At 34.2% G+C, this 24,110-nt stretch overlaps 1 protein-coding gene across 6 annotated transcripts in view; it reads right to left on the minus strand.

The window, feature by feature from the left end:
* Positions 1-24,110, minus strand: part of ZNF654 (zinc finger protein 654) — an 84,060-nt gene that overhangs the window by 13,823 nt on the left and 46,127 nt on the right. For 2 of the 6 annotated variants that reach the window (XM_054479556.2, XM_054479555.2), the window contains exons 3-6: positions 20,821-20,902; positions 4,747-4,882; positions 1,994-2,196; positions 1,172-1,311 (exon numbers count right to left, since the gene is read on the minus strand). In XM_054479556.2, the coding sequence (XP_054335531.1) occupies positions 1,172-1,311; positions 1,994-2,196; positions 4,747-4,882; positions 20,821-20,902 (561 nt within the window). Of the gene's footprint in view, positions 1-1,171; positions 1,312-1,993; positions 2,197-4,746; positions 4,883-20,820; positions 20,903-24,110 lie in introns of those variants that run through there. The other 4 variants (XM_054479558.2, XM_054479557.2, XM_054479559.1 and 1 more) reach the window with 3 other exon arrangements.

The raw sequence follows: 24,110 nt of genomic DNA on the forward strand, positions 1-24,110 counted from the left end.
ATAACTGTATATAAAGGTGTGTGTATGTCTTACCACTACCTCCTAATCCCTTTCTCTATTTGAAATTCCAGTTTACATGGTATAATTTTAAATAAAAATTAGCATAATCTAACTAAAGGTATACTGTAACCCCTAGAAAACAAATTTACCTGTTTCCAGATCCAGGTCTCCTGCTAACTAGCTATTTGACTCTTATCTCTGAGTTTGAAGATTTTAATCTATAAAACAAGAATAGGGCCAGGCACAGTGGCTCATGCCTGTAATCCCAGCACTTTGGGAGGCTGAGGAGGGCAGATTTACTTGAGCCCAAGGAGTTCCAAACCAGCCTGGGCAAAATGGTGAATCCCCATCTCTACCAAAAAAAAAAAAAAAAAAAAAAAAATTAGCTGGGCGTGGTTGCACACATTTGTAGTCCCAGCTACTGAGGAAGCTGAGGTGGGAAAATCACTTGAGCCCAGGAAGTTGAGGCTGCAGTGAGCCGTGATCGCACCACTGTATTCTAGCCTGAGAGACAGAGTGAAACCCTGTCTCCAAAAAACAAAAACAAAAACAAAAAATAACCAAGAATATTGAAGTATTATGATTTGCAGCTATATGCCTTCAAGCTATTGTTTTAATTGAGAATTTAAAAAAATGTTTATAGCCCATGATCATTTCAGATTATGTTTAGCAAATAAAACCTAGTTTTCTGTTAAGAATTAATGAAATAGCAAAGTGGTAAGAGTTTTGTGTGTGTATGTGTGTATATGGGTGTACTGGAGCTGAGGAAACAGAAATTCTTAATAGCCCCTGAAGAGTGTTTTTATTTTAGGTACCTAAAAACACTCATATTACATTTTAAATTACATGATTGCTAGGTAAACCTGCTGCTTCATATATTCTACTAGCAACTTTTAAATGTTTTAAAAACTCAGATTCCAAATTAAAATTTAATTTCAAACCACTGTTTCATTATAGTACATCCCTTAAACATTTACACTATCAGTTTAGTGGCACACTATCATTTCTTTTTAAAGTCTCTAGTTCTTAGAATCTACTATTGTTCCTTGCACAATCAATTTTTTTTTTAAAAGCAGCTTGACATTTTCACACAATGTAAAAAAGTTCAAACTGCAATTTCCTTTCTGTTGCCCATCTTACCATTTCAATGTCTTTATTTACGAACACTCACCAGATACAGTACATATCCCCATTCTGGAGCTGTGGAATAAGAAAGGATTCACAGAGTTGCAAGGCTAACATAGTTTTGCCTTCTTTTTCAGCATTACAGATGATATCAATTCCACTCTTACAATCAGTTTTCAATAAATGCTGTAAGAGGAAAAGAGAAATCAGTTCATATAATTAAAAATATCTAAGAAGCTAGTTGCAATAAATGTTTAAACATTCAAAAGAAATTGCTTAGATTTCTAGTTTTCTTCTACAAAGACAATGATGACTTGTACAGAAATATTTTCATGGTTTCATAGTTTCACTGTACAGCACCTACATTTTACAATGACTACTTTTAATCTCATTAATGTCCACAACCTATAGGTACATACGATCCATATTAGGAAGAGATTAATTTCTTCACCTTAACACAAAATAAACATGAGCATTTTACCTCTAGTACTTTATTTTAAAGGCAAGATCATAATGCTGCTTGGGTTTTTTTTTTGTTTTTTTTTTTTTTTTTTTTACTCCTGGCAAGCTGTGAGCTTGTTGACTTTTATTTGACCTCTTCTCCATCACATCAAAAGTGCAATGTGAATAATACTTATTAATGAGTATATTTTATTGATTTCATCATTTGTTAATATCAGATTTTGACTAATTCAACATGACCTTAAGTTATGGTGCCAAAAGAAAACACATCCAGATAATGTAATCCTTAAATCTTTGGCATTACTGTAAAAGGAATTTAACAACAACAGTGGGCTACTTTTTTTTTTGGTTTTTTTTTTTTGGTAGGGTTAAAATGGTAATAGGCAAAAATAGTCTCAAACAATACCTCCCGGAATAGCTGATCTTCTACAGGTGACATAAACAGACATGTGAAGAGTGCTTGATGGAAGTATAAGTCTTTACTGATTTCTGGGTGATTTATACAAGATTTAATAAGAGCCATTGCTTCGGGTATGCGTTCACAAGCAATTAGGTATCTGGCACGTAGTTCAAAGAACAGTGGATTTTCAGAACTTAAATATTTGTTCACTATATTAAAAAGAAAACAGACTCTATTACTCTCAAGAAAAGATTCTCTCAAACTTTGTTCTTTGAAACTTTACCACTAAAATATGGTTTCTAATTAGATTTAACTACTTAAATAGCATTTTCCTTAGTAGGAGTTTATTTGTGAAAATATTCAGTTATATGGTTGGAAAAAGGAAAATAAGAGTGACACCAAAACAGTGCTCAAGAAATATTTGTTGATTTCTTCTCAGTCTAAAAAGTAAATAACAGAAACAAAATTTTAAAAGAAAAAAAATTTTCTTCTTTCAGTTCATTAATATGTTAAAATATGTTCCAAGTAGGTCTATGTCTTTTTAGTCTAAGATTACATACTTTATCTTCTTACTGCTCAATATTTTCTTTAAGATTAAAAGGCTGAATCCTAATCTGTCACATTAAAACCATGTTAGTTCACATTAATTATAGAGATGTAATCTGAATTAATGAAAAAGTTAAATCACAAGAAAAATATATTTTATTTAAAGATAAAATTAATCCAAAAGTAGTGCCAAATAGGACTGCTTATTAATATACATTTATGTATCACTAAGGATAATTACTAATTAATACTTTACACAATTTTAAAATATATAAACACCATTAGCTACATAAATTTATTTAGACCTAACAACAACCTTATGATGGGTATTATGATACTAGCTTTATAGACTGCAAAACTGAGTCTCAGAGAGGTCAAATGACTTGCCCAAGGACAAATAATTAAGTGGCAGAGCAGGAACTGGAACCCGTATTTTTATGATTTTGAATCCAGAAGTATTTTAATTACTTATATTTAATCAGTAGCTTCTAAAGTGCTTACAAATGTTTTATTTTGGCTTAAAAATTTGTCTTGCAATTCTGTTTACAATATATGATATGCAAACACTGATTTGTATAGTTAATGCAAAGATAACTTCACTCTGATCTTTCCCCTAATGATCACCAACTAGAGAAAACTCATCCATATCAGTGAGGCTCTAGAGCAGCTTTTCCCAAAGTGTGAGGTATGCTAGTATAGGTATCAAAGGAGTATTTATTATGTTAATGTAATTCCCAGCCTAAAAGGCCATCAGCCCTCAGACGAACCAACAACAGGTTTATTCTAGATCCTACGAGTGAAGCCTACGAGTGAAGCCTAAATCTATCCCTTAAAAGCTCAAACTTTCTTCTCCTCTGCCCTCACTTCTCTTGAAACTCTGTCTTTGTCTAGCTTCTTCCCCTCTGGGCACATGCAGTCTCCTCATAATTTCCTCCAGTCTGTCACCCTTGCCTTCCCTATATTTGACTCTTCATACTTCTTCAGTAATCCAACTCTTCCTCCTCAGCTCCAACTCTCTCCCTTTTCAGTTTTTTTTTTTTAACTCCCTTTTCAAGATCCACACATCAAACACCAGTGTCCTTTTTACCCCTTGGGTTCTTCATAACACTGTCACATATACCTTAGCCCTATCCTCCTAGTCTTGTCCCACCTCCCATCCCTTCACAGCTCCTCCTCCACTTAACTGCATTCACAACCCACCCTAACCCCTTAGCCTGTGACTAACAGAAATAACCTGCTCAACAAAATTTGTGGTATGAAATGTCTTTTTCACAAAACCAAGGTCTAACTGGTTCCAGGGTTGGGAGGTCTTGTTTTTTTCCCGTTGGCTGTCTCATAACTAAACTCCATTGGCTTTCGCCACACTTTTAAATGTTTTCTACACTTTTATGCTTATTCACTGTTACTGAGCTTACATTCTACAGTTTTGGTGATCCAAAATGTTCTGGGGTTCAGGAATAATATGGGGAACATTTTAAAAAAGAATTAACAGCAGCTGACAAAGCCTCCTGCCTTGAAAGGAAATTTTGGCCTACAAAGTACCACTGTTAAATCAGATTGGACAGGAGGTGATATCAAAGAAATATGCAGGTAGTAAGGGTATAAGACAAAACTTCTAATGCATGAAGTTTGGGAAATACTGCTCTAGAATTCAGATTTATTCATTCAGTTAGTCACTTATTCACTCACACATTCATCATGTGGTCATTCATTCAATCAACAAATACTTATATTAAGCATCTACTCTGTACCAAGCACTGGGTTAGCTATAGGATATGCAGTAGTAGTGACAAAAATTCAGAGTTCCAGCCCTCATTAAGTTTCCTGTGTAAGGGAAGTGAGATTCCATGTGCTTTCATGAAAAGGAGACTTTTTGTTTCTTTAAAAAAAAAAAAAAAAATTGTTCCTACTTAAGCAAATTTTAATATAACTGAAGTGACAAAAATACACTCTCTGTAAATAATAAATAAATAGCATCTTGTAGATGTGTTACCACTGAGAATTTCCATTACGAGAAATAAATGTACCGATCCGGGTGTCAGAAGTCACTTTGGGCCAGGTTAGAAAAACAAACACTTTTCATGTGAAAATACATCACTCCCATTATTCAGTATTATAAAATGAAGAAAAATTACTATTACTGCTCTAGTTAGTAAATGAAAGTGTATTTGCTTCTCACAAATGTTGGTTTGATTTTGAATCTCCTGAAGTACCTATCTCCTGAGATGCTGGCTGAGCTTTAAGGACAGCTTGCAACACTGGATCTTCCCATGGGCCACCATCTCTAATGATTCGAGTCACCAGTTCCAGATTCACATTTCCATATCTGCGGAGGTGATTCTGGCATTCCTAGGAGAGAAAAATCATTTTGGCTCTGTGAATTTAAAGGGGTTAAAAACTAAACTTGATCATCATTGTCAATAAAATGACTGATGGCCAGTGAGGCAGCTATTAAATTATAAAAGAGAAAGGGTTACTACTGTAACCTAAGGAGGGTGTCGAAACCCCATGAACACAAATAGGCCTTAATGCCAAAGGTTATACAGCAGTATCTGTATAACTGGACTTGGAAAATCCCAAATAGGGATGACGTGTAACCTAAAGGACACATCATTTCTAGGAAAAGAACCAGGTTGCAAAAAACTGAAACTTAAATGTTCAGTTAAATTTATATAAAGGTTCATAAAATTCCTCTAACAATGGCAGGCAAGAGCCTGACAAGAAAAAGAAAGTGTGGTAGCGCAGGGGGCGTGGGGTGCCTGCTAAATGTAAAGTCTCTCTCTGGCTGGCAGGTAGACAAAAGTCTCCTGTCCTGATCCCAAATATATAATCTAAGTCATGGTAGAAGGCTGGAAGATGGAGATTCTGTTTCCCTTTGTTGGATAATTAGATTTGCAGTTCTGGGATTAAAAAAAAGACAGGTTAAAGAAATAAATCTATAAATAAGTAAATCCAACCTCTACTTTGCTTTAGATTTAAGATAAAGATGTATTGTTAAGTTGGGCAATAGTTGTGAATTTGTCCATACATTTTCTGGGTTTTTAAAAAAAGATATTTGAAATGTTTTTCAGAGAATCTGCTTGGACTTGTCATTATAACATGAAATTTGTAACAAGTTTGTAAGCAATGAATTTTAGTTTACTGAATATATAAATCTCATTTATTAGATCTAGATTTATAAGATCTGTTTAGTTTGATTATGCTTTTTGATTCATTACATAACTTTGTTAAGATATTGGGTTTTTTTTTGGTTTTTTTTTTGTTGTTTTTTTTTGAGATGGAGTCTCACTTTGATGCCCAGGCTGGAGTGCAGTGGCGTGATCTTGGCTTACTGCAACCTCTGCCTCCCGGGTTCAAGCGATTCTCCTGCCTCGGCCTCCCGAGTAGCTGGGACTACAGGCGCGTGTCACCATGCCCAGCTAATTTTTTGTATTTTTAGTAGAGACAGGGTTTCACCGTGTTAGCCAGGATAGTCTCAATCTCTTGACCTCATGATCCACCTGCCTCGGCCTCCCAAAGTGCTGGGATTACAGGTGTAAGCCACCGTGTCCGGCCAAGGTATTGTTTTTTAAAATGGTTCAGAGAATCAAATTTGACAATTTAAAAAGATTAACTGAATATCTAGTAAAAGTATTATTTTCAAAAATGCATAAATAGAGCTTAAAGCGTTAAGAAAAAAACTAGATGTAGAAACTGGCAATGTTTAAAAAAAAAGAAACTGAGTATTGTACATCAATCAAAACACAAGCAATTGCCAGAATTTAATTCTGTGCTCACAAAATCTCTCAGATATTAAAAACTTAGTAGCAGTTATAAAGCAAAGCTTCAGAATTTAAAAAACATATCTTCAGAAATGTTACTTATTAGATGAATCAAGGCTACATATTCAAAGTGGCTACAAACACTTTGCTTTTATTAAACTGTCATATTCTTTCATAATTTGCTGAGATTATAAAAAGTGATTTATATATGCCACATTACATTCCTGGTTAAAATATACAAAAGAGGTTTTACTTGTTTTATGAGAGAAGAAAGTAGTGGAAGAAACCAAGTTTTAAAATAAAGAATCATTCAGTCCAGTCAAAACATCACTTATAAGTAGTCAAACATTATGAAAATAAATATCTTCTAAGTTATTTAAGGTTGGTCCTAAATTAAGCAATCAAGCAAACAAAAATCCCACCAACAATGGGCAAGTTACTTAACCTCTCTGCTCTATCAGTCAATTCCTCTGTAAAATGGATACTAAAACACCTACTTCATAGGATTGTTGTGAGGATGAAGTAATAATACACAGTACTAGAAAGTGCTTGGAACAGTGCCTAGCACCTAGTAAGCGCTCAAAAGACATTGGCTATTATTTCTTCTAGTATTTTAGCAGTTTGAATAAATATTTTATTTTAGGGCATCTAATTTCCTTGGCATGAAATTTCTGCATTTCCTCATGTCAGCATGTTAAAGCATTTATTAAATATGAGGTAAATATAAGGGTATTGATCAGCCATGAATTTAACATACATGGAACACTGTAATGATTCTTGGCAACAGCTTCATGGGTAAAAACTATGATCAACTGAAACCTCCCAAGGTAAGCAAGGTAGCAAGCTCCCAAATTACTCTAGACATACAGATTACTGCCCCGAAAATTCAACTACTCTAAGCTAGCTTTTGGTCCAATCAAAGCACGAGAAATAAGGTTAAGTTGGACACTAGTCCCTGAGTCACTGATGAGCTTAGTTCTGCTGCTCAGTCCTGAGACAATCCATCTTTCTAGTTGTCTAAGGATAGGTGAGGCATCAGTCAGTACTATGGGACTTAGAACTGGACTTAGGACTAAGTCAAGATGTATTTCCAACTTCCTGAAGTTGGCTGAAAATAAGAAACACTTGGAGCTCTTTTTAAAAAACAGATTCCTAGGACCTAATTTAGACCTACTGAATCAGAATTTCTAGGGGAAAGCCCTGATAATTTGAATATTTAACAACTCCCACCCATAGGCAACTTTGGGACACTTTTAAAATTACACCTCCCACATTTAGTGTCTACTCCCATAAATGATTACATTATGAATTATATACTTGACTCTTGCTGATCTTTGTTAAAAATTAGTAAACTAGCTTCCATTCATTTTTCTAAGATAAAAATTAATTATAAATGGTGTTTTTGTGTATGTACACTTCGTGGGTCAAAAATACCATATTTTGGAGACCCTCTTATGGAAAACAGCTCAGGATAGGAAACAGATGAAATAAAGATTTCATTTTGGTCTATTTAAAAAGACAAAGGAAGAAAGAACAATAAGCTTACAAGTATTTTTTGGCTGCTCGTTCCTTAAATAGAATAGTGGCTTTTTTGGATGATATTCAATTTAACACCTCCAAAGTGAATAAGGAAGCACTTAAATTACTGTAGAATTCACAACTTATTCTCTCCTAGGGTATATATACACATTGTATTTTTCTTTCTTTCTTTTCTTTTCTTTTCTTTTTTTTTTTTTTTTTGAGACTCAGAGCCTTACTCTGTCACCTAGGCTGGGGTGCAATGGTGCGGCCTTGGCTCACTGCAACCTCGGCCTCCAAGGTTCAAGTGTTTCTCCAGCCTCACCCTCCCGAGTAGCTGAGATTACAGGAACCTACCACCACGCCTAGCTAATTTTTGTATTATTAGTAGAGACAAGGTTTCACCATGCTGGCCAGGCTGGCATCGAACTCCTCACCTCAGGTGATCTGCCCACCTCGGTTTCCCAAAGTGCTGGGATTACAGGTGTGAGCCACCGTACCCAGCTATACATATTGTATTTTTCTAGAATATTTACTTAAATAATAAATTGCGCCTCTATATTAACTTAATCCTTTATTAAGTCATCAGTCTACTATTATTTATACCCACATTACACTGTGCTAAATATAATCCCCTTAATTACTTCCATTCAACTTTGTGTCTTGGCCAAAGGTAGAGAGAAAATACAACTCCCTCACTTCTTTCAGAATACATTTCTTAATATTTTACTCCAAAAGGAAGATTCTTTTCCCTGAACTGGTTGCCATTTTAGAGAAGGCACCTACAACGTGTCTGTGAAGCTATGGATCAGTGTTCTGGCCATTCTACATAATTGGTCTGGATCCGTCAGCAGTTTATCAAAGGATGAAAGTCTTACCACTTTAATCTCAAATTTAAGGACTTCTGGACTTACCTGCCTACTCATTCACCTATTGCACATCATGAATCCTTTTCTTCAGTCTGGTCTCTTCCACATCTCCCAAAATTCACCTTGTCTTTTCTTACCTATGCCATTTCTCATGTCATTCTCCTACAACTTCCATAAATGTATCTAAATCCTATCTTTACACAATCCCACTTTCCCCAAGAAGCTTCTACTAGCTACCTTAATCCATAATAAACTTAATTTCTTCTCCTGCCATATTGAACATTTGTGCTACATTATTAATGTAAGAGGAAGGCCTTGCATTACTATCTTAAGTGTTGACATCTTCTTAGGTGGTTAAAAGTTTTTTCAAACAGAGACAGGAAAGGAAAGGTGTGCCAGAGAAGATACATTCTCACTAATAAGTAACTTTTTAATCAAAATAGGGTTTTATGGAAATCTGTGTAAATGGAAGCACTATGGAGTCTGAACGAAATGAAGATTTCAGAATAAAGCTACAGAACACCACCTATCCAGTTCACTCATAAGTAAGTTACTGCAGCAAATTAAGACAAAAATGTAAAAGGTCTTCAATATGGTTAATATTATAAAAACGTAATCTTTGAAATACAGTAGTCTTTATAATACTTTGAAATGAGATGAGAATAATCATAAATCTTATTACACGTTCACTGGTTATCTCATAGCAAAGCACTTCATAAAGTTATAAAATTTAAGGATGTTATGCATTTTTCCTTTACAGAAAGGAAATCATGTTTAATTTGCCATTCTTTTTTTATGATAGGTTCCTGAGGAATATTTACCTGGTATTTTCAAAAATTAATCATTCTGAGCTTGCCCATATAAAATAAAGGGGACAGTTATAACAATGAAAGAAGTTACTGTTTTTCAATAGAAAGTTTTTACAAAGAAAATGATTTAAAATGAACGCTTGGAAGTATTTGCATTTATTACATGATTGCTGTTGCCAAAAATCAGTATGTCACCTATAATGCTTCTGTTATGCCATTAAAAAACTTAAGAATTTTCTGTTGAAAAAATTTTCAACTGGAACATTTTAATGAGTTTTTAATTCATTGTTAACAGTGGTTAGTATTAAAGAAAACATGGATTGACTTTAGGAATACAAATTTGGTAGTCAAATTTTGCATAATTCACAGAAGGCATTTCAAACCGAGCATCATGATTCAGAAAAGAAAATTTTCTTTTTTTTTATTTTGCTCATCTTTGTTTGGATTTATTATTTATTTTACTTTAAGTTCTGGGATACATGTGCTGAATATACAGGTTTGTTACATAGGTATACATGTACCATGGTGGTTTTCTGCACCTATCATCCCATCACCTACGTTTTAAGCACCACATGCATTAGGTACTTGTCCTAATGCTCAGACAAGAAAATTTTCTATCAAAAGTATCCTTTTAACTTATGACCAAACATCAAAGTAAACTGAATCTAAAATTAGACTTTGAATTACTATATCACTGTGATACAGTAATTTTGAAAATTTTTCAAAAATACGCCATAATCACACTAATGTCACTGACTTTATACTGTTGAATTTAAAACATTATTTTAGTTTTATCCTTTTTAAATGTACTTTTGTTTTATAATGTATATAGTATGAGTACATGTGCGTAAGTAATATACGCATAAAGGGGATATGTGCTCAAACTGTATTTTAAAAACTGTATAGTATATGTGAAGTCTGGAGACCCTGGTCTTAGGTATTATTTGTTTTTATATTTGTGTTTGGGGCTGAATATAAAACTCATGTTTGTCTTCTATTGATTGTCATGTCAATTTTCTTCACCGTCTCCTGATTTGCTTCTTCCTTGCCCTTTCTACAATTACCATTCTAGTCTAGGCCTCTATCGACTACCACTCAGATCACCAAACTAAAGTTTCTTCACCCCTCCCCATTCCTAATAAGGCAGTCTTTAGAAGGTTTTAAAAGCTTAGACAATAAAGCTCTCAAGAGAGCAGTATAAATAAAACATTTAAACCTGTTCTTTTGCCATATACATTACTGTAAACATATAAGCATATCTTTATAATAGATTAAGGAATATGGCATAGAAAGAATTAGAATGCTGGGTTACGAGTAGGACTTAGGCCCTCATTCTGCTTCCATAGACCTCAACTCTGTTGCGACTTAATTTTCAGATGTGTAAAATAAGGGAATTGGATTAATCATTTTTAAGATGACTCTCAGTCTCAAAATTATAAAAATGTATGAATGCCTGTAAGTTACATTATTTGATTTTTTTTTAACAAGTAGAATTATGTATTTATTGAGCTATTTAAAGATATCCTTTTTGGGACTTGAAAAAAGAATATTTAAAATATGAATAATTATTCCTTGTTTAATAAGTAAAAAGTAATAAATGTACATGCTACTTTTAATTAGCAGAGTTTTATCTGAAGAGGAAGCCGATCATAACTACAGTAAAACCATCAACTAACAGCATAGTCATATTTCAAAATTAGTTGGTAGTTGCCATGCTAATAGAAGTACAACCCTATCATCAGCATTTTAAAATAAGTAATGAATTAATATGGCTACCATATTAATTGTCACTGTTCTAACTACTGTCATCATCCTAACACAGGCCTTGAAGCAGAATTAAGGTGCATGCAGGATTTTTTGAGCACAGGTTTGCATACAAAGAAATAAATATAAAATTTGATTTAGCGGAAACACTGGAGTCAGTCAAGGGAACAGGTCACAGTGCTGCCTAAGCTACAAAGTGGGCTAGTTAGTCTCCAATAATTATTGTTTAAAGGATGAATGAATGAATCTCTCTGGTCCTTAGTTTCATCACTTATTTAAAAATGAGATTGAACTTAATGCCCTGTGCAGTTCCTTACAGCTTAAATTTTCTATAATATATTTTATCTGGGAAAATATAAATTGCTTCAAGCACTAATATGCTGAGAATTCTAGTTATTATGTATTAGGACACTCTACATGATCTTTCAGTGAACAATGAATGCTTTAATGATGTGTTCTCAGAGCTAGTTTCAAAGTGTTAATCCTATCACTGATTTTAAAAGCACTTACATGCCTACTCTTGACAACACTAGACTGCAAGATGCTCACAATCTGCTTATGGTTGGATGCTATGTGTGAATAACTACCAATACACAATGCTTAGTACCCTCTCCTGAAATGACTGTTCTATGTCATTATTCCCATGTCAAGGAATACTGACTGGCCTTTCCTGAAATATATTCAATTTATTGACACTGACAGTCCTATCTTTTGGAAGCTTGATCTTGATCCCTTTGGCTTAACCTGTCTGAAGTTTATGTATTGCAAATTTTGTTTTAAATAACTCTGGCTCTTGTTCCTCTTCAAAATAATTATACAAGTTCAACAGTTGAATTGAAGTAAGGTGTTTCTTTCTTAAACAGAAGATTATTTTGAAAAACCACAAAGTGAAAATCTTTTTGACATAGTGATACATGAATTATTAAACAGGATTAACTATTTCAAATAGATAAAAACCAATGGAAAAATATCAAGGCTTATCTAAGAAAAATTATGTAAGAAATACAATCTTCACAAAATGATTTCAGAATCTGAAACTTTAACATCAGTCCTCTCCCCTCCCAATGATAAATGTATGGTACATTTGTCAAATATGTTTCTTTCATAGATAGTGAAATCTTTTCCCTTATACTTTTTCTCACAGTTGAGCATATTTCAACTTTCATATTTTCTGCATGTTGTCAAAGTAGACTCCACAAATAAATATTTGATGTTTTCGTCCCACCAATACATTTACTGATTCATCCTCCACCTGACTTTGCAAGGTGGTAACCAATGGACTATGAAATAAACGGTTTTAGACAATACACCTATTTTTTTGTGCGTGTGGGGGGTACTGTTTTTTAAAAGGTGGTTAGGGAAGGATGTTACAACAAAAAGGATCATTTTTTCTTTAAAAAAATTAACCTAATTAATTTTCTTTAAAAAATCCATTACTGTGGATTATATACACTCATTCCTAATTCTGGTTTTTAGGAATTTTCCTGTCCCTTACCCTAAATTGAAACTTGCCAGCCAACAATTCCATTGATGTACACAGTGGCCCCTATTGCTTCAATCTTTTTTATTTCTAATTGACAAATAAGAATTGTATGTATTTACAGTGTACATACAATGTGATGTTTTGATATAAGTATACACTGTAAAATAATTACCTCAACCAAGCTAATTAACATATTCATCACCTCACATAACTTATTTTTTTTTTGTAGTGAGAACACTTAAGATTTATTACCAGAGTAGTTTTCCAGTGTACAATACATTACTATTAACCATAATAACCTTGCTGTACAATAGATCCCCAGAATTTATTCATGCTGTCTAACTAAAACTTTGTCCTCTTTGACCAATATCTCTCCATCCACTGCCTCCTTCAGTCCCTGGTAACCACCATTCTACTCTTGCTTCTGTGAGTTCAACATTTTTACACTCTACATATAAGTGAGATCATACAGTACTTGTCTTTCTGTGCCCGGATTATTTCACTTAGCATAATATCCTCCAGCTTATCCATGTTGTTGTAAATGACAAGATTGCCTTAAGATGAAACAGTATTTCACTCTGTGTCTGTGTATGTGTGTACACACACACACTCATCTTATACCAGATTTTTAAATATCTATTCATTTATTGATGGACACAGATTGATTCCAATGCTGCAACAGACACAGGAATGCAGGTTATCTCTTTGACACACTGATTTCCTCTTTTTTGAATATATACCCACTAGTAGGATTGCTGGATTATATGGTAGCTCTATTTTTAATTTTTTTGAAGAAACCCCATACTATTTTCCATAGTAGCTCTACTAACTTACATTCCCATCAACAATGTAGAAGAGTTCCCTTTTCTCCACACCTCACCAATACTTGTTATATCTTCTGTTTTTTATAATAGCCATTCTGTTTTTTTTTTTTCAGACAGAGTCTCGCTCTGTCACCCAAGCTGGAGTGCTGTGATGCCATCTTGGCTCGTTGCAACCTCTGCCTCCTGGGTTCAAGCGATTCTCCTGCCTCAGCCTCCTGAGTGGCTGGGATTACAGGTGTGCGCCACCACGCCTGGCTAATTTTTGTTATTTTTAGTAAAGACAGGGTTTCACCATGTGAAACCTGTTGGTCTGGCTGGTCTCAAACTCCTGACCTTGTGATCCGCCCGCCTCGCCCTCCCAAAGTGCTGGAATTACAGGCATGAGCTACCGCACCCAGCCTTTTATAATAGCCATTCTAACAGATGTGAGATGACATCTCACTGTAGTTTTTATTTGAATTTTTCTGATGATTAGTAATCATGAGCATTTTTTCATATACCTGTAGCCATTTATATGTCTTTTTTTTTTTTTTTTTTTTTTTACTTTAAGTTCTGGGACATTTATGCGGCCAACAAACATATGAAAAAAATCTCAACATCACTGATCATTAGAGAAATGCAAATCAAAACCACAGTAAGATACCATTTCACGCCAGTCAGAATGGTGATTATTAGAAAGTCAAGAAACAACAGGTGCTGGCAAGGCTGTGGAGAAATAGGAAAGCTTTTACACTGTTGGTGGTAATGTAAACTAGTTCAACCATTGTGGAAGACAGTGTGGCGATTCCTCAAGGATCTAGAACCAGAAATATCAATTGACCCAACAATCCCATTACTGGGTATATACCCCAATGAATATAAATCATTCTACTATAAAGACACATGCACATGTATGTTTACTGCAGCACTATTTACACTAGCAAAGACATGGAACCAACCCAAATGCCCATCAATGATAGACTGGATAAAGAAAATGTGGTACATCTATACCAAGGAATACTATGCAGCCATAAAAAGGAATGAGATCATGTCCTTTGCAGGGACATGGATGAAGCTGGAAGCCATCATCCTCAGCAAACTAACACAGGGACAAAAAACCAAACACCACATGTTCTCATTCATAAGTGGGAGCTGAATAATGTGAACACATGGACACACAGAGAGGGGAACAACACACACCACGGCCAGTCGGGGGTTACGGGGGTGAGGGGAGAGATAGCATTACGAAAAATAGCTAATGTATGCAAGGCTTAAAACCTAGATGACAGGTTGATAGGTGCAGAAAACCACCATGGCACATGTATACCTATGTAACATGTACATGTTTTGCACTTGTATCCCGGAACTTAAAGTATTTTTGTTTTTTTAAAGTTCAGAAAGGATGATATATCACTAAAAGAAATTTTTAAAAAACAGAGGAATGCCTAAACTTGAGAAATGACTGTGGATTTATTTATCTTTCATTTGTTTGGCAAACATTTATATCGTACTAAGGGATTAAGACTACTAGTATTGGAGACACAAGGATGAAATTCAGTTTTCGACCACTGGATCTAATGTTGTAGTGAAAGAGACATCTAACCACAAATAGAATACATGAGGATTAGTGCTTTGTAAGTAATGGTGGAAAAACTTAGGGGGGGAAAGTCACACACAGTCAAAGTGCAGTTGAGTAGACCCAGGAGACAACTATTTGAGCAGAAAATATGGTAGCACAGTTTTGAAAATTCGCCTCAAAAAATGCTTTGCTATTAAGCTGATATGGTTGTTTTCTTTTAAAGCCTTTTAGCTAGCACTACAAAGGTTGTTGTGACTACCAAGATTAGGACCTACCCACATTAAGTCTTTGGGAAACTTATTCCAAGTACTCTAGAGAAGGGCCATGGTCCAGGTTTTGAGGTTTTAGTGCAAAGTCAGTAGTTCTAAACGTCTTCATCTTAGCTAAAAATAATAAAATCTGGGAGGTTTGCTGGTTTATGATGACTATACACTCTTATTTCTTAGGGGAGATCAACACTTGCCCCACAAAGCAGGGTGGGCTTTTCAACTCCTTTCATGTGGCTGGCTCTTTTACCTTTGATGATTTTTTCCACTTCTCCTATGGTATATTACGCAGTGAGATAGCCTTGAGCCTCCTGCTTGGGACATGATATCCCATACCACCTCCTAACTCCCTTTCCTGACTGACCCAAAGGACAAGCGAATAAAAAACAGGTTGTGTCTCAGGGAAAGAAGGCTTAATTAAGGCCTACTTCTAGCCTGAACAAAAAAGATCTTTGCGACTTATACTGGCTCCACGGGATAAGGATAGAGTTTTCTCTAAGGTCAGGGCAGGCTCATTAAAACACTTGTAGAGCTTTGGTAGTAAGACTTATAGATTACTGGTTTAGTTGGCATTTCAGTTACTACCCCACAGTTGCTTTTTTCACTTATTATTAAAACAACAACAACAACAACAACTAAAACATCTATGTTTCTCTTAATTCATAAAAGTAGTAAATGTTCTTGGCTTTTTTTTTTTAAACCAACCATCTATTGGGCAACAGTACTTATAAGTTCCAGACATTTAAAACTCAGTGTGTCTAGAATGAAACTTAACATCTTTCTATATGCTGCTCTTCCCCTTATATAATCACTGCTCCCTTAACAAATGTCACCACCCTGTAGTTATTTCCGCATAGATGCCCAAAAATACATTTGATTCTTCTCTATCTTCCTTATCTCCATCCAATCAATACCATAATCTGAGATTTTAGTTCCAGATTATTGTGTGTGCTTTTTACAATTTATATTTTCCTTTTCTGGAATCATTAGACATTAATGGATTCTTCATGATAACCATAATAAAAATGCCTTATTTTTTCCTCAGGTCAGTCCTATTTCTTTTATTCTGTAATGACCCCATTTGTAAATTCTTTATTTTGATCACCTGGCATGCTACTTTGTTGTCCTGATAAAAGACCTGTCATTGGTTTCCAAGTATTTAGACTATTTATTTCTGTTGCTCTATCTTATAAACTATAGGGCTTGACAACTATATTATTAAATCATATTTCTCCCCTTAAAAAAATCCAGACATTATTTATGCTAGCATTTGTTACTATGGAGAATTTTATTGCCAGCCTGATTTGATTTTTTCCTTTGTGGGAATCCTGTTTGTTCTACATGAGTCCTACATTTTCAGGAACTTTCCTTTATCCCCAGAATTAAAAAGTAGAATCAAGTTATGTCTGCAAGTAATTATGAGTTGAAAATTAAATTACATTTTAGATATTATTTCCTTCATTAATTTGGTTTTTGCTGGAGTTAATCTCCTAATTGCCTTCATTGTACTTCAATTTAATAGTTCCATCTCTATATAATATTTTACCTCTGTATGTTCTTTCGGGTTGTCCCTTCTTTGCAATTTCACTTATATTCATGGAAGATATTATAAAGTCAACCTCGGCAAAAATGTAACAGATCCTTTAAAAAAAAATTTTTTTAAACTGTCTTATCTTTCCAGTTAACTGATGATAACTGAGGTATTTACCCTCTTTAGTCATCTTTATATATATATATACACACACACACAACATATATACATACATATATATAATATATGTATATATTATATATACATACATATATATGTATATATTATATATGTATATATTATATATACATACATATATGTATATATTATATATGTATATATTATATATACATACATATATGTATATATTATATATACGCATATTATATATACATACATATATGTATATATTATATATACGCATATATAATATATACATATATTATATATACGCATATATAATATATACATATATTATATATACGTATATATAATATACGTATATATTATATATACGTATATATAAAATATATATGTATGTATTTTTTTTTCTTTTGAGACAGTTTTGCTCTTGTTGCGCCGGCTGGAGTGCGATGGTGTGATCTCGGCTCACGGCAACCTCTGCCTCCCAGGTTCAAGCGGTTCTCCTGCCTCAGCCTCCCAAGTAGCTGGGATTACAGGCATGAGCCACCACAACCTGCTAATTTTGTATTTTTAGTAGGGATGAGATTTCTCCATGTTGGTCAGGCTGGTCTCGAGTTCCCATCCTCAGGTGATCTGCCCGCCTCGGCCTCCCAAAGTGCTGGGATTACAGGGGTGAACCACCGCGCCTGGCCCATATATCTTATTTTTAATGTGGGTATAAAAGTCACTCAGGATTTCTGTCCTTTAGGCTCTGCTGCATGCCTGATGCACTTCTGAGAAGCAGCAACAAGAATGAGATTGACCACACCCCAAATCCCTACCACCTGCTATTTCCTCCAGCCCTTGTTGTTACAAGCAGGGGATAGAGGGAGACATGACTGGATACCACTGGAAGTTCTCTCTTTCTCTATATATTATCTTTTCCTCTCTCACACATTTCCCTGTTTCATCGTATTCAGTCAATCAAGTATTGTTTGGCCCATCTGTCAATCTGGCTTCATCCCTGAGCAACTGACATAAAGCTCCCATCCTAATTTCCAGCATTTATCATTATTATTTTCCCTCATTTTACATTATTTTTGTCACTTCACTGGGAATCTCGAAAACTGCTAGATATAATGATGATGATGAGGCAGATGCATCGTATGAGAAACATAAACAAAAACTACTGGAAGTAAAAGGCTAAGAAGACTTTCGGAAGCCAGTAAATGGAACATTTGGCTCTAAGAATTCTAGAAATAACAGAGAGGAAAAATTATAGGTAAGAAGAGTTAAAAATTTCTACTTGAACAACTCAGATTTTAGGAGATCAGAAATTCATGGAAGAAAATAATAAATCTAATAGTTTGGTTTTGGTATTATTGTAAAAATAAAAATTCAGGTAGTAAGACTTGAGAACCCATACCCTTCCCCAGACAGGCTCTACTGCCTACCTTAAAAACAGTGACATGATCATTTTGCCAGGAATTATGCCAAGCACTTTACTCATTTAACCCATAAAGTGACTATGCAGCAAGTATAGTTATTGCCTCCATTTTACAAATAAAGAAACTGATACAGAAATTATGAAACTTGCCCAGGATGACACAGTGTAAGCAGCAAACCTGGTAAACTCACAGTTGAAATACAGCAGGGGAAAGAGAAGTTAACTCAAATCCAACAAAGAATACCTTGGTATTCAAAGTGTGGTTCAGGGACTAGCAGCATTAATATCACCTTGCAGCTTATCAGAAATGCAGACTATCAGGCCCCCTCCCACAACTACTGATTAATAATCTAAATTTTAACAAGATCCCCAGGTGATCTTTATGTACATTAAAACATGAGTAGGACTGTGTTTGTCCTACTTATGGAAGACAAGAAAGAACATCCTCTTATGGTGGTATGAATCTGTATGAAAGATGTATGGAGATGAACCACTTGGGGAGCTAGGGTTTGCACTTACTTGCACAGTACAATTTATTAAAAATATTTCAAAAAGTGACATTTGGGGTTGTCACTGAATTAGTCACTTATCACTATTGGTCACTATTATCAGTGTCAGTCAGAAGCCTTTCAGAAGCCTGTAGAATTCATAAGCTTGGAAAATACAAGGTTTTAGGGAGGTATACATGATGGACTACATGTTCGCCCTTCCTGAGTTCCTAAGGGCACAGGCCTGGGAAGCACCTACAGCATAAGCTTAGGTCAGCAAATGAAGGATGTTTCTCTAGGTAAAGATAACATGAGAGCAAAAGGTGAAACCTATCCTAGAAGATAGGAGTTAGAGGCTCAAGGAAATTCAGAGTAGGAAGAAGCCACAGTAACAAAAGTGGCAGAAATGGCAGAGATTTTTAAAAGGTTGGGGGAGGGGGGTAGTATATGGGCTTTAGAATCAGCCAGGATTAGAGAGTGTCAAAGGATCAGAGCAGGAGATAGAAAAGTATGCAAAACTGTTAACTTTTCCTTGAGAAATTTATTATTTTGATAACTGAATGGGCACCCTGCTTACAAGGGAAAAAATAAAGGATATATCCCTTCACAAATGTTAATGTTTTTCATACATTTAAAGTGGAAGTTAAATATTGTCCCTCATCTACTCCAAACGTTTCAGTGGTTCCCATTATCAGTGGTCAGCCAACATCTCTATGAGGTATTTCTTTACCTCCCCATTTAATACTGAAATATCCTTCCCCAATATCACCATGCCAGCACTATCCTCGTCCTCCTTTATTTTTCTCTAAGCAATCTGTCAATTTTTCATTTATAAAGGTTTGATTGTCTTTCTGTCCCTATACCAGAATCATTAATAACTCCACAATAGGAAGATTTTTTCTGTTTTGCTTACTACTGTTTTTCTTAGACCTTAGTGCATTAGCACACTGTGCAGACTCACTAAACATTTGCCGAGTAAAAGTTTAAGAATGGATTACGGAGAATACAAGTGTCAAAAGAAAAATGGAATGGAAAATTAATAAGTTTTAAATACTTGAATATATACTCTAATTGGAACATAAGTTCCATGAGAACAGGTATTTTTACCTCTTTTGCTGAAGGTAAGAATGGTTAAGGTAGAATGTTCAATATAATGTACCTAATACAGCAGTACTGGTTGTCTATAAGCCTTTAACACCATGGTAACAAATATAAGATACATTATCTGTATATTTCAGTTCTAAATGGGTGATCAGGGACGCTTCACCCCTAGGGGGAGCTCAAAGTACATCTTCCTTTACTTCACCGAGTGGGTCAGGGTTGCCTCCCAGTAAGTAGTAAAAAGATCAAATGTCTTTCATCTATAGGAGAGGTCTTGACTCTTTTGTCATTCCCATCTGAATTTACTCTCTTCTCTCCTATACCAGGTGCCCGAAAATAAAAAAAAAAATCTTCTGTCTCCTAGCTTGGGAAAGCTATTATTAGAGAGAAAATCAAGGTACAGCCAAGGAAAAAAGTGGCATGGGATAGACAGCTTGCTTCAAGTCTGGCAAAGAAGAATCGTTTTTCACCAGGGCTAAGTTCTAGGAATCCACAAGGGTGGTAGCAGGCTCTTTTCTAACAAATGTAGAATAGGAATTCCAGCTATGAACTTCTTGGGAATACAGTTAAAAATTAATTGTATGAGTTTTCTTTATCAGCCAGTAATAACAGGATCTTAAACACTGTCACCTTAGCAACCATTAAAAACTTATAAGCAATAAATAACCAATAAGCTATATTTAGGGGGAGCATAATGGTCTATTTTAAGTGTAGACAAAGTGTGAAATAGTAAACCGTTTTTTACCTGGAATGATCCAAGAATATCCTTTAAGGGCTCTTCATAAAACTCATCTCTTCCAAAGAACAGCAGCAACTCAAAGAAACTCCTAGAAAGAATAAGTGAATAACTTTCATTGCTTCTTTGAGTTTTGCTCCAATTAAAAGATTATCAAACAGTATCAGCTATCTAATATCAAATATTTGACTTAAAATATTTTGGTTTAAAAAAATTGTACTGATCACTAGAATTCATATTATGTTTTCTGTAAGATTTTAAAAGAAGTGCCTTCAAGGAAAATACAAAGAAATATACTTAAGTTTTAGAACTATAGAATGAAACAATTATACTACTCATGCCTACTAATGACCACAATGCAATACAATTTAATGGCACACAAGGTCACAACAATGATAGCTATACACAGAAGGATCATCTAAAATGAACCCAAAGTCCGGCTTCACCCTAATATAGTGGGACTCCAGAGAAAATCCAAAATCTCTTTTTTTTCAGGGTGATACAAGAGTTGAATAAAATAAACACAAAAACGTAAGTTAGAAAATCACCATAAAACTCTCGGCCAACATTTATATTATAGCATATACTAACAACCATATCTAATAAATGACACATGGTTCCTCACACTAAGCTTACCTTGATTATCCCACTCATAACAGGACTGCTCAAATTCTGTAGTTCCTCCTTTTTCAATAAATTATTTGTAAATACTGTTACTAAATACTTTATGTGCTCTTAATAATTTATGATTCATAAAGAAAGGAACATGAATGATTTCCTAATCATGAGCATGGAAAATTATAAAATTATTTATTATTTAGCAATCTTAAAGTAGTACAAGTGACAAATCCCTCTAAATCTTAGATCTTAATTCATCTAGCAGATTCTCCAGTGTAACTACCTAAAGTTGTTTGTATAATAGCTTTTGCTTTTAATCAAAACAAATCACTAATAGACAAATTATAAAATGTAAATATGAGAATATATACGCTTTTAAAATTACATAAAAGACGTAAATATTACATAATTACACATTTATAGCACAATCCCCATACTCCATAACCTGACACTTTTATAAATTTGACTACTACAAATTTTAAAATATCAACAGACCAAAAAACGTAAAGCCAATCAAAAGCAAACTGATACACTGAAAAAGATTCTTTGATGATTTCCTTAATTTAAATGCTTCTACAAGTTAGGTTTAAAAAAAAAAAGTCAATAACCTAGTAGAAAACTGCAAGAGAATATTTCGCAGAAAATAAATGCAAGTGGATTTGTTTTCCAATAGAAAAACATGCTCTTATTCATTATTAGGCCAAAATCATGAAGATTAAATACCATTTCTCCTCTCATATTTATGAAAATAAAAGAGATGATGTATTCTACGATGGCTTTGGTGTATAGAAACAGGACCTGATAATCTTGTTGGAGGGAATGTAAATGTTCCTATACTCATCACAATTTAAAATGTACACATACCATTTGACCTAGCAGTTCTACTTATAGAAATTTCATCCTCAAAATATACATATATAAGCTCAAAGACAGAAACAACAATATACATTACAAATGGTTTATAGAAGCAAAAAACTGGAAATATTCCGAATGTCTACCATAGGGTACTAGGCAAATTAAATATATCCATACAATGAAATATAATACAAATATTAATAGAACATTAGTGAGAATATAGCTACATCTATATGAATTAAAAAATTCCAAGATATATTGTTAAGCAAAGACCCAGAGATATATATTCATTACATTATCTTTGTGTAAATGGGAATGGAGGTGAGGGGTCAGGGGGTGGAGGGAACATATACACCAATACATAAAGTTTGTACATTGTCAGACTATCTAGCAGGATATCCAACACAGCAACTGACTCTGCAAAGGGTAAATAAGAACTAGGGGTAAGAAATGAAAGGGTGAATTATTTTTCGTTATTAATCGTTTTGTAATTTTTCATTTTACTATTAATAAGTATAAAACAAGCCCAACAAAAAGCATCTCTGGAATCTTCTCTATTCCTAGTAACAAAGCACTAATTCACATCTATCTCATCTTTAAACATCTAATGGACCTCCACTCTTAACATTCCATACTTACTCAAAATCCATGTTCAACACAGCAGTTATTATCTTCCTAAAACACAGAAATGAACCCACTACTTACCAACTTTACAAACTGCTGTTTGGACTGTACCATCTAAAGCACACATGGTAGTGTGCATGCCCCACTACCAGTTACCTAAATAACATGGTCCAACTCCATGATAATGATATTAAAAAGAGAAAAAACACATGCAAAATAAGAGTAAATAAAGGCAAAACACATCAAACCTTTTCCTTAGAGGAAGTTTTAAGGAAGTCAGCAAGTATTTACTGCTCACAGGCCAAATCTGGCCCGAGGAAGGCCAGTTTTTGTATAGTACATGAGAAATGAATGGTTTGCCATATTTAAATTTTTTTTAAGTCAGAAGAACAGTATTTCATGGTGGGTGAAAATTACATGAAATTCAATGATCAGTGCCAATATATAAGGTATTACTGGAACACAGTCATATGCATTTATTTACATATTGACTACAGCTGCTTTCATACCACAGTGGTAGAGTTGACCAGTGACAACACAGACCTATTACAGGCAGACAGCCTATAATATTTAGTATCTGGTCCTTTACAGGCCCATGGTCTAGCTGTTTGGGTTTGAATCTCAGCTCCACTACTTAATTGATGAGTAACCCTGGGCAAGTTACTTAATACCTCAATGCTTCAGTTTCTTTATTTATAAAACACAAGTAATAATAGTAACTACCTCTTGAAAAGCACTTGGCACAATTCCTGGCACTTAGTGCATAGGTATTTGCTGATTAATAACATAGTACAACCATTATTTATTAACGTGTCACCATCCAGATTTTCTTCAACAATCTATAAGGAAACAAAAGATCTTCAGAGGTTTGTTCTGCTCAGCTATGCATATGTCAATTTTGTTGAAGTGTAACAGGCTAATTATTCTTAAATTATGAAGATTTTTTTAAAAATCTGATTAAACTCATCAAAAGATTTCTTTCCAAAAATTTATTATTGTATCATAATATTTAGCAGTTTTTCATGTTGAACATGTTTAATATGTTTCTACAACAAATGTGTTTAATATATTATTTTTTACCATGTTTAATATGTTGTTTATACACTTATAAAAAATTTTAGTCCAAATTATAAGTTATGTACAGTTCACTTACCTAAATTGAAATAATTACCCAGGATATTCCCAAACAAAATGATTTACAG

Source organism: Pongo pygmaeus, chromosome 2, assembly GCF_028885625.2.
Source record: "Pongo pygmaeus isolate AG05252 chromosome 2, NHGRI_mPonPyg2-v2.0_pri, whole genome shotgun sequence".
NCBI lineage: Eukaryota > Metazoa > Chordata > Mammalia > Primates > Hominidae > Pongo > Pongo pygmaeus.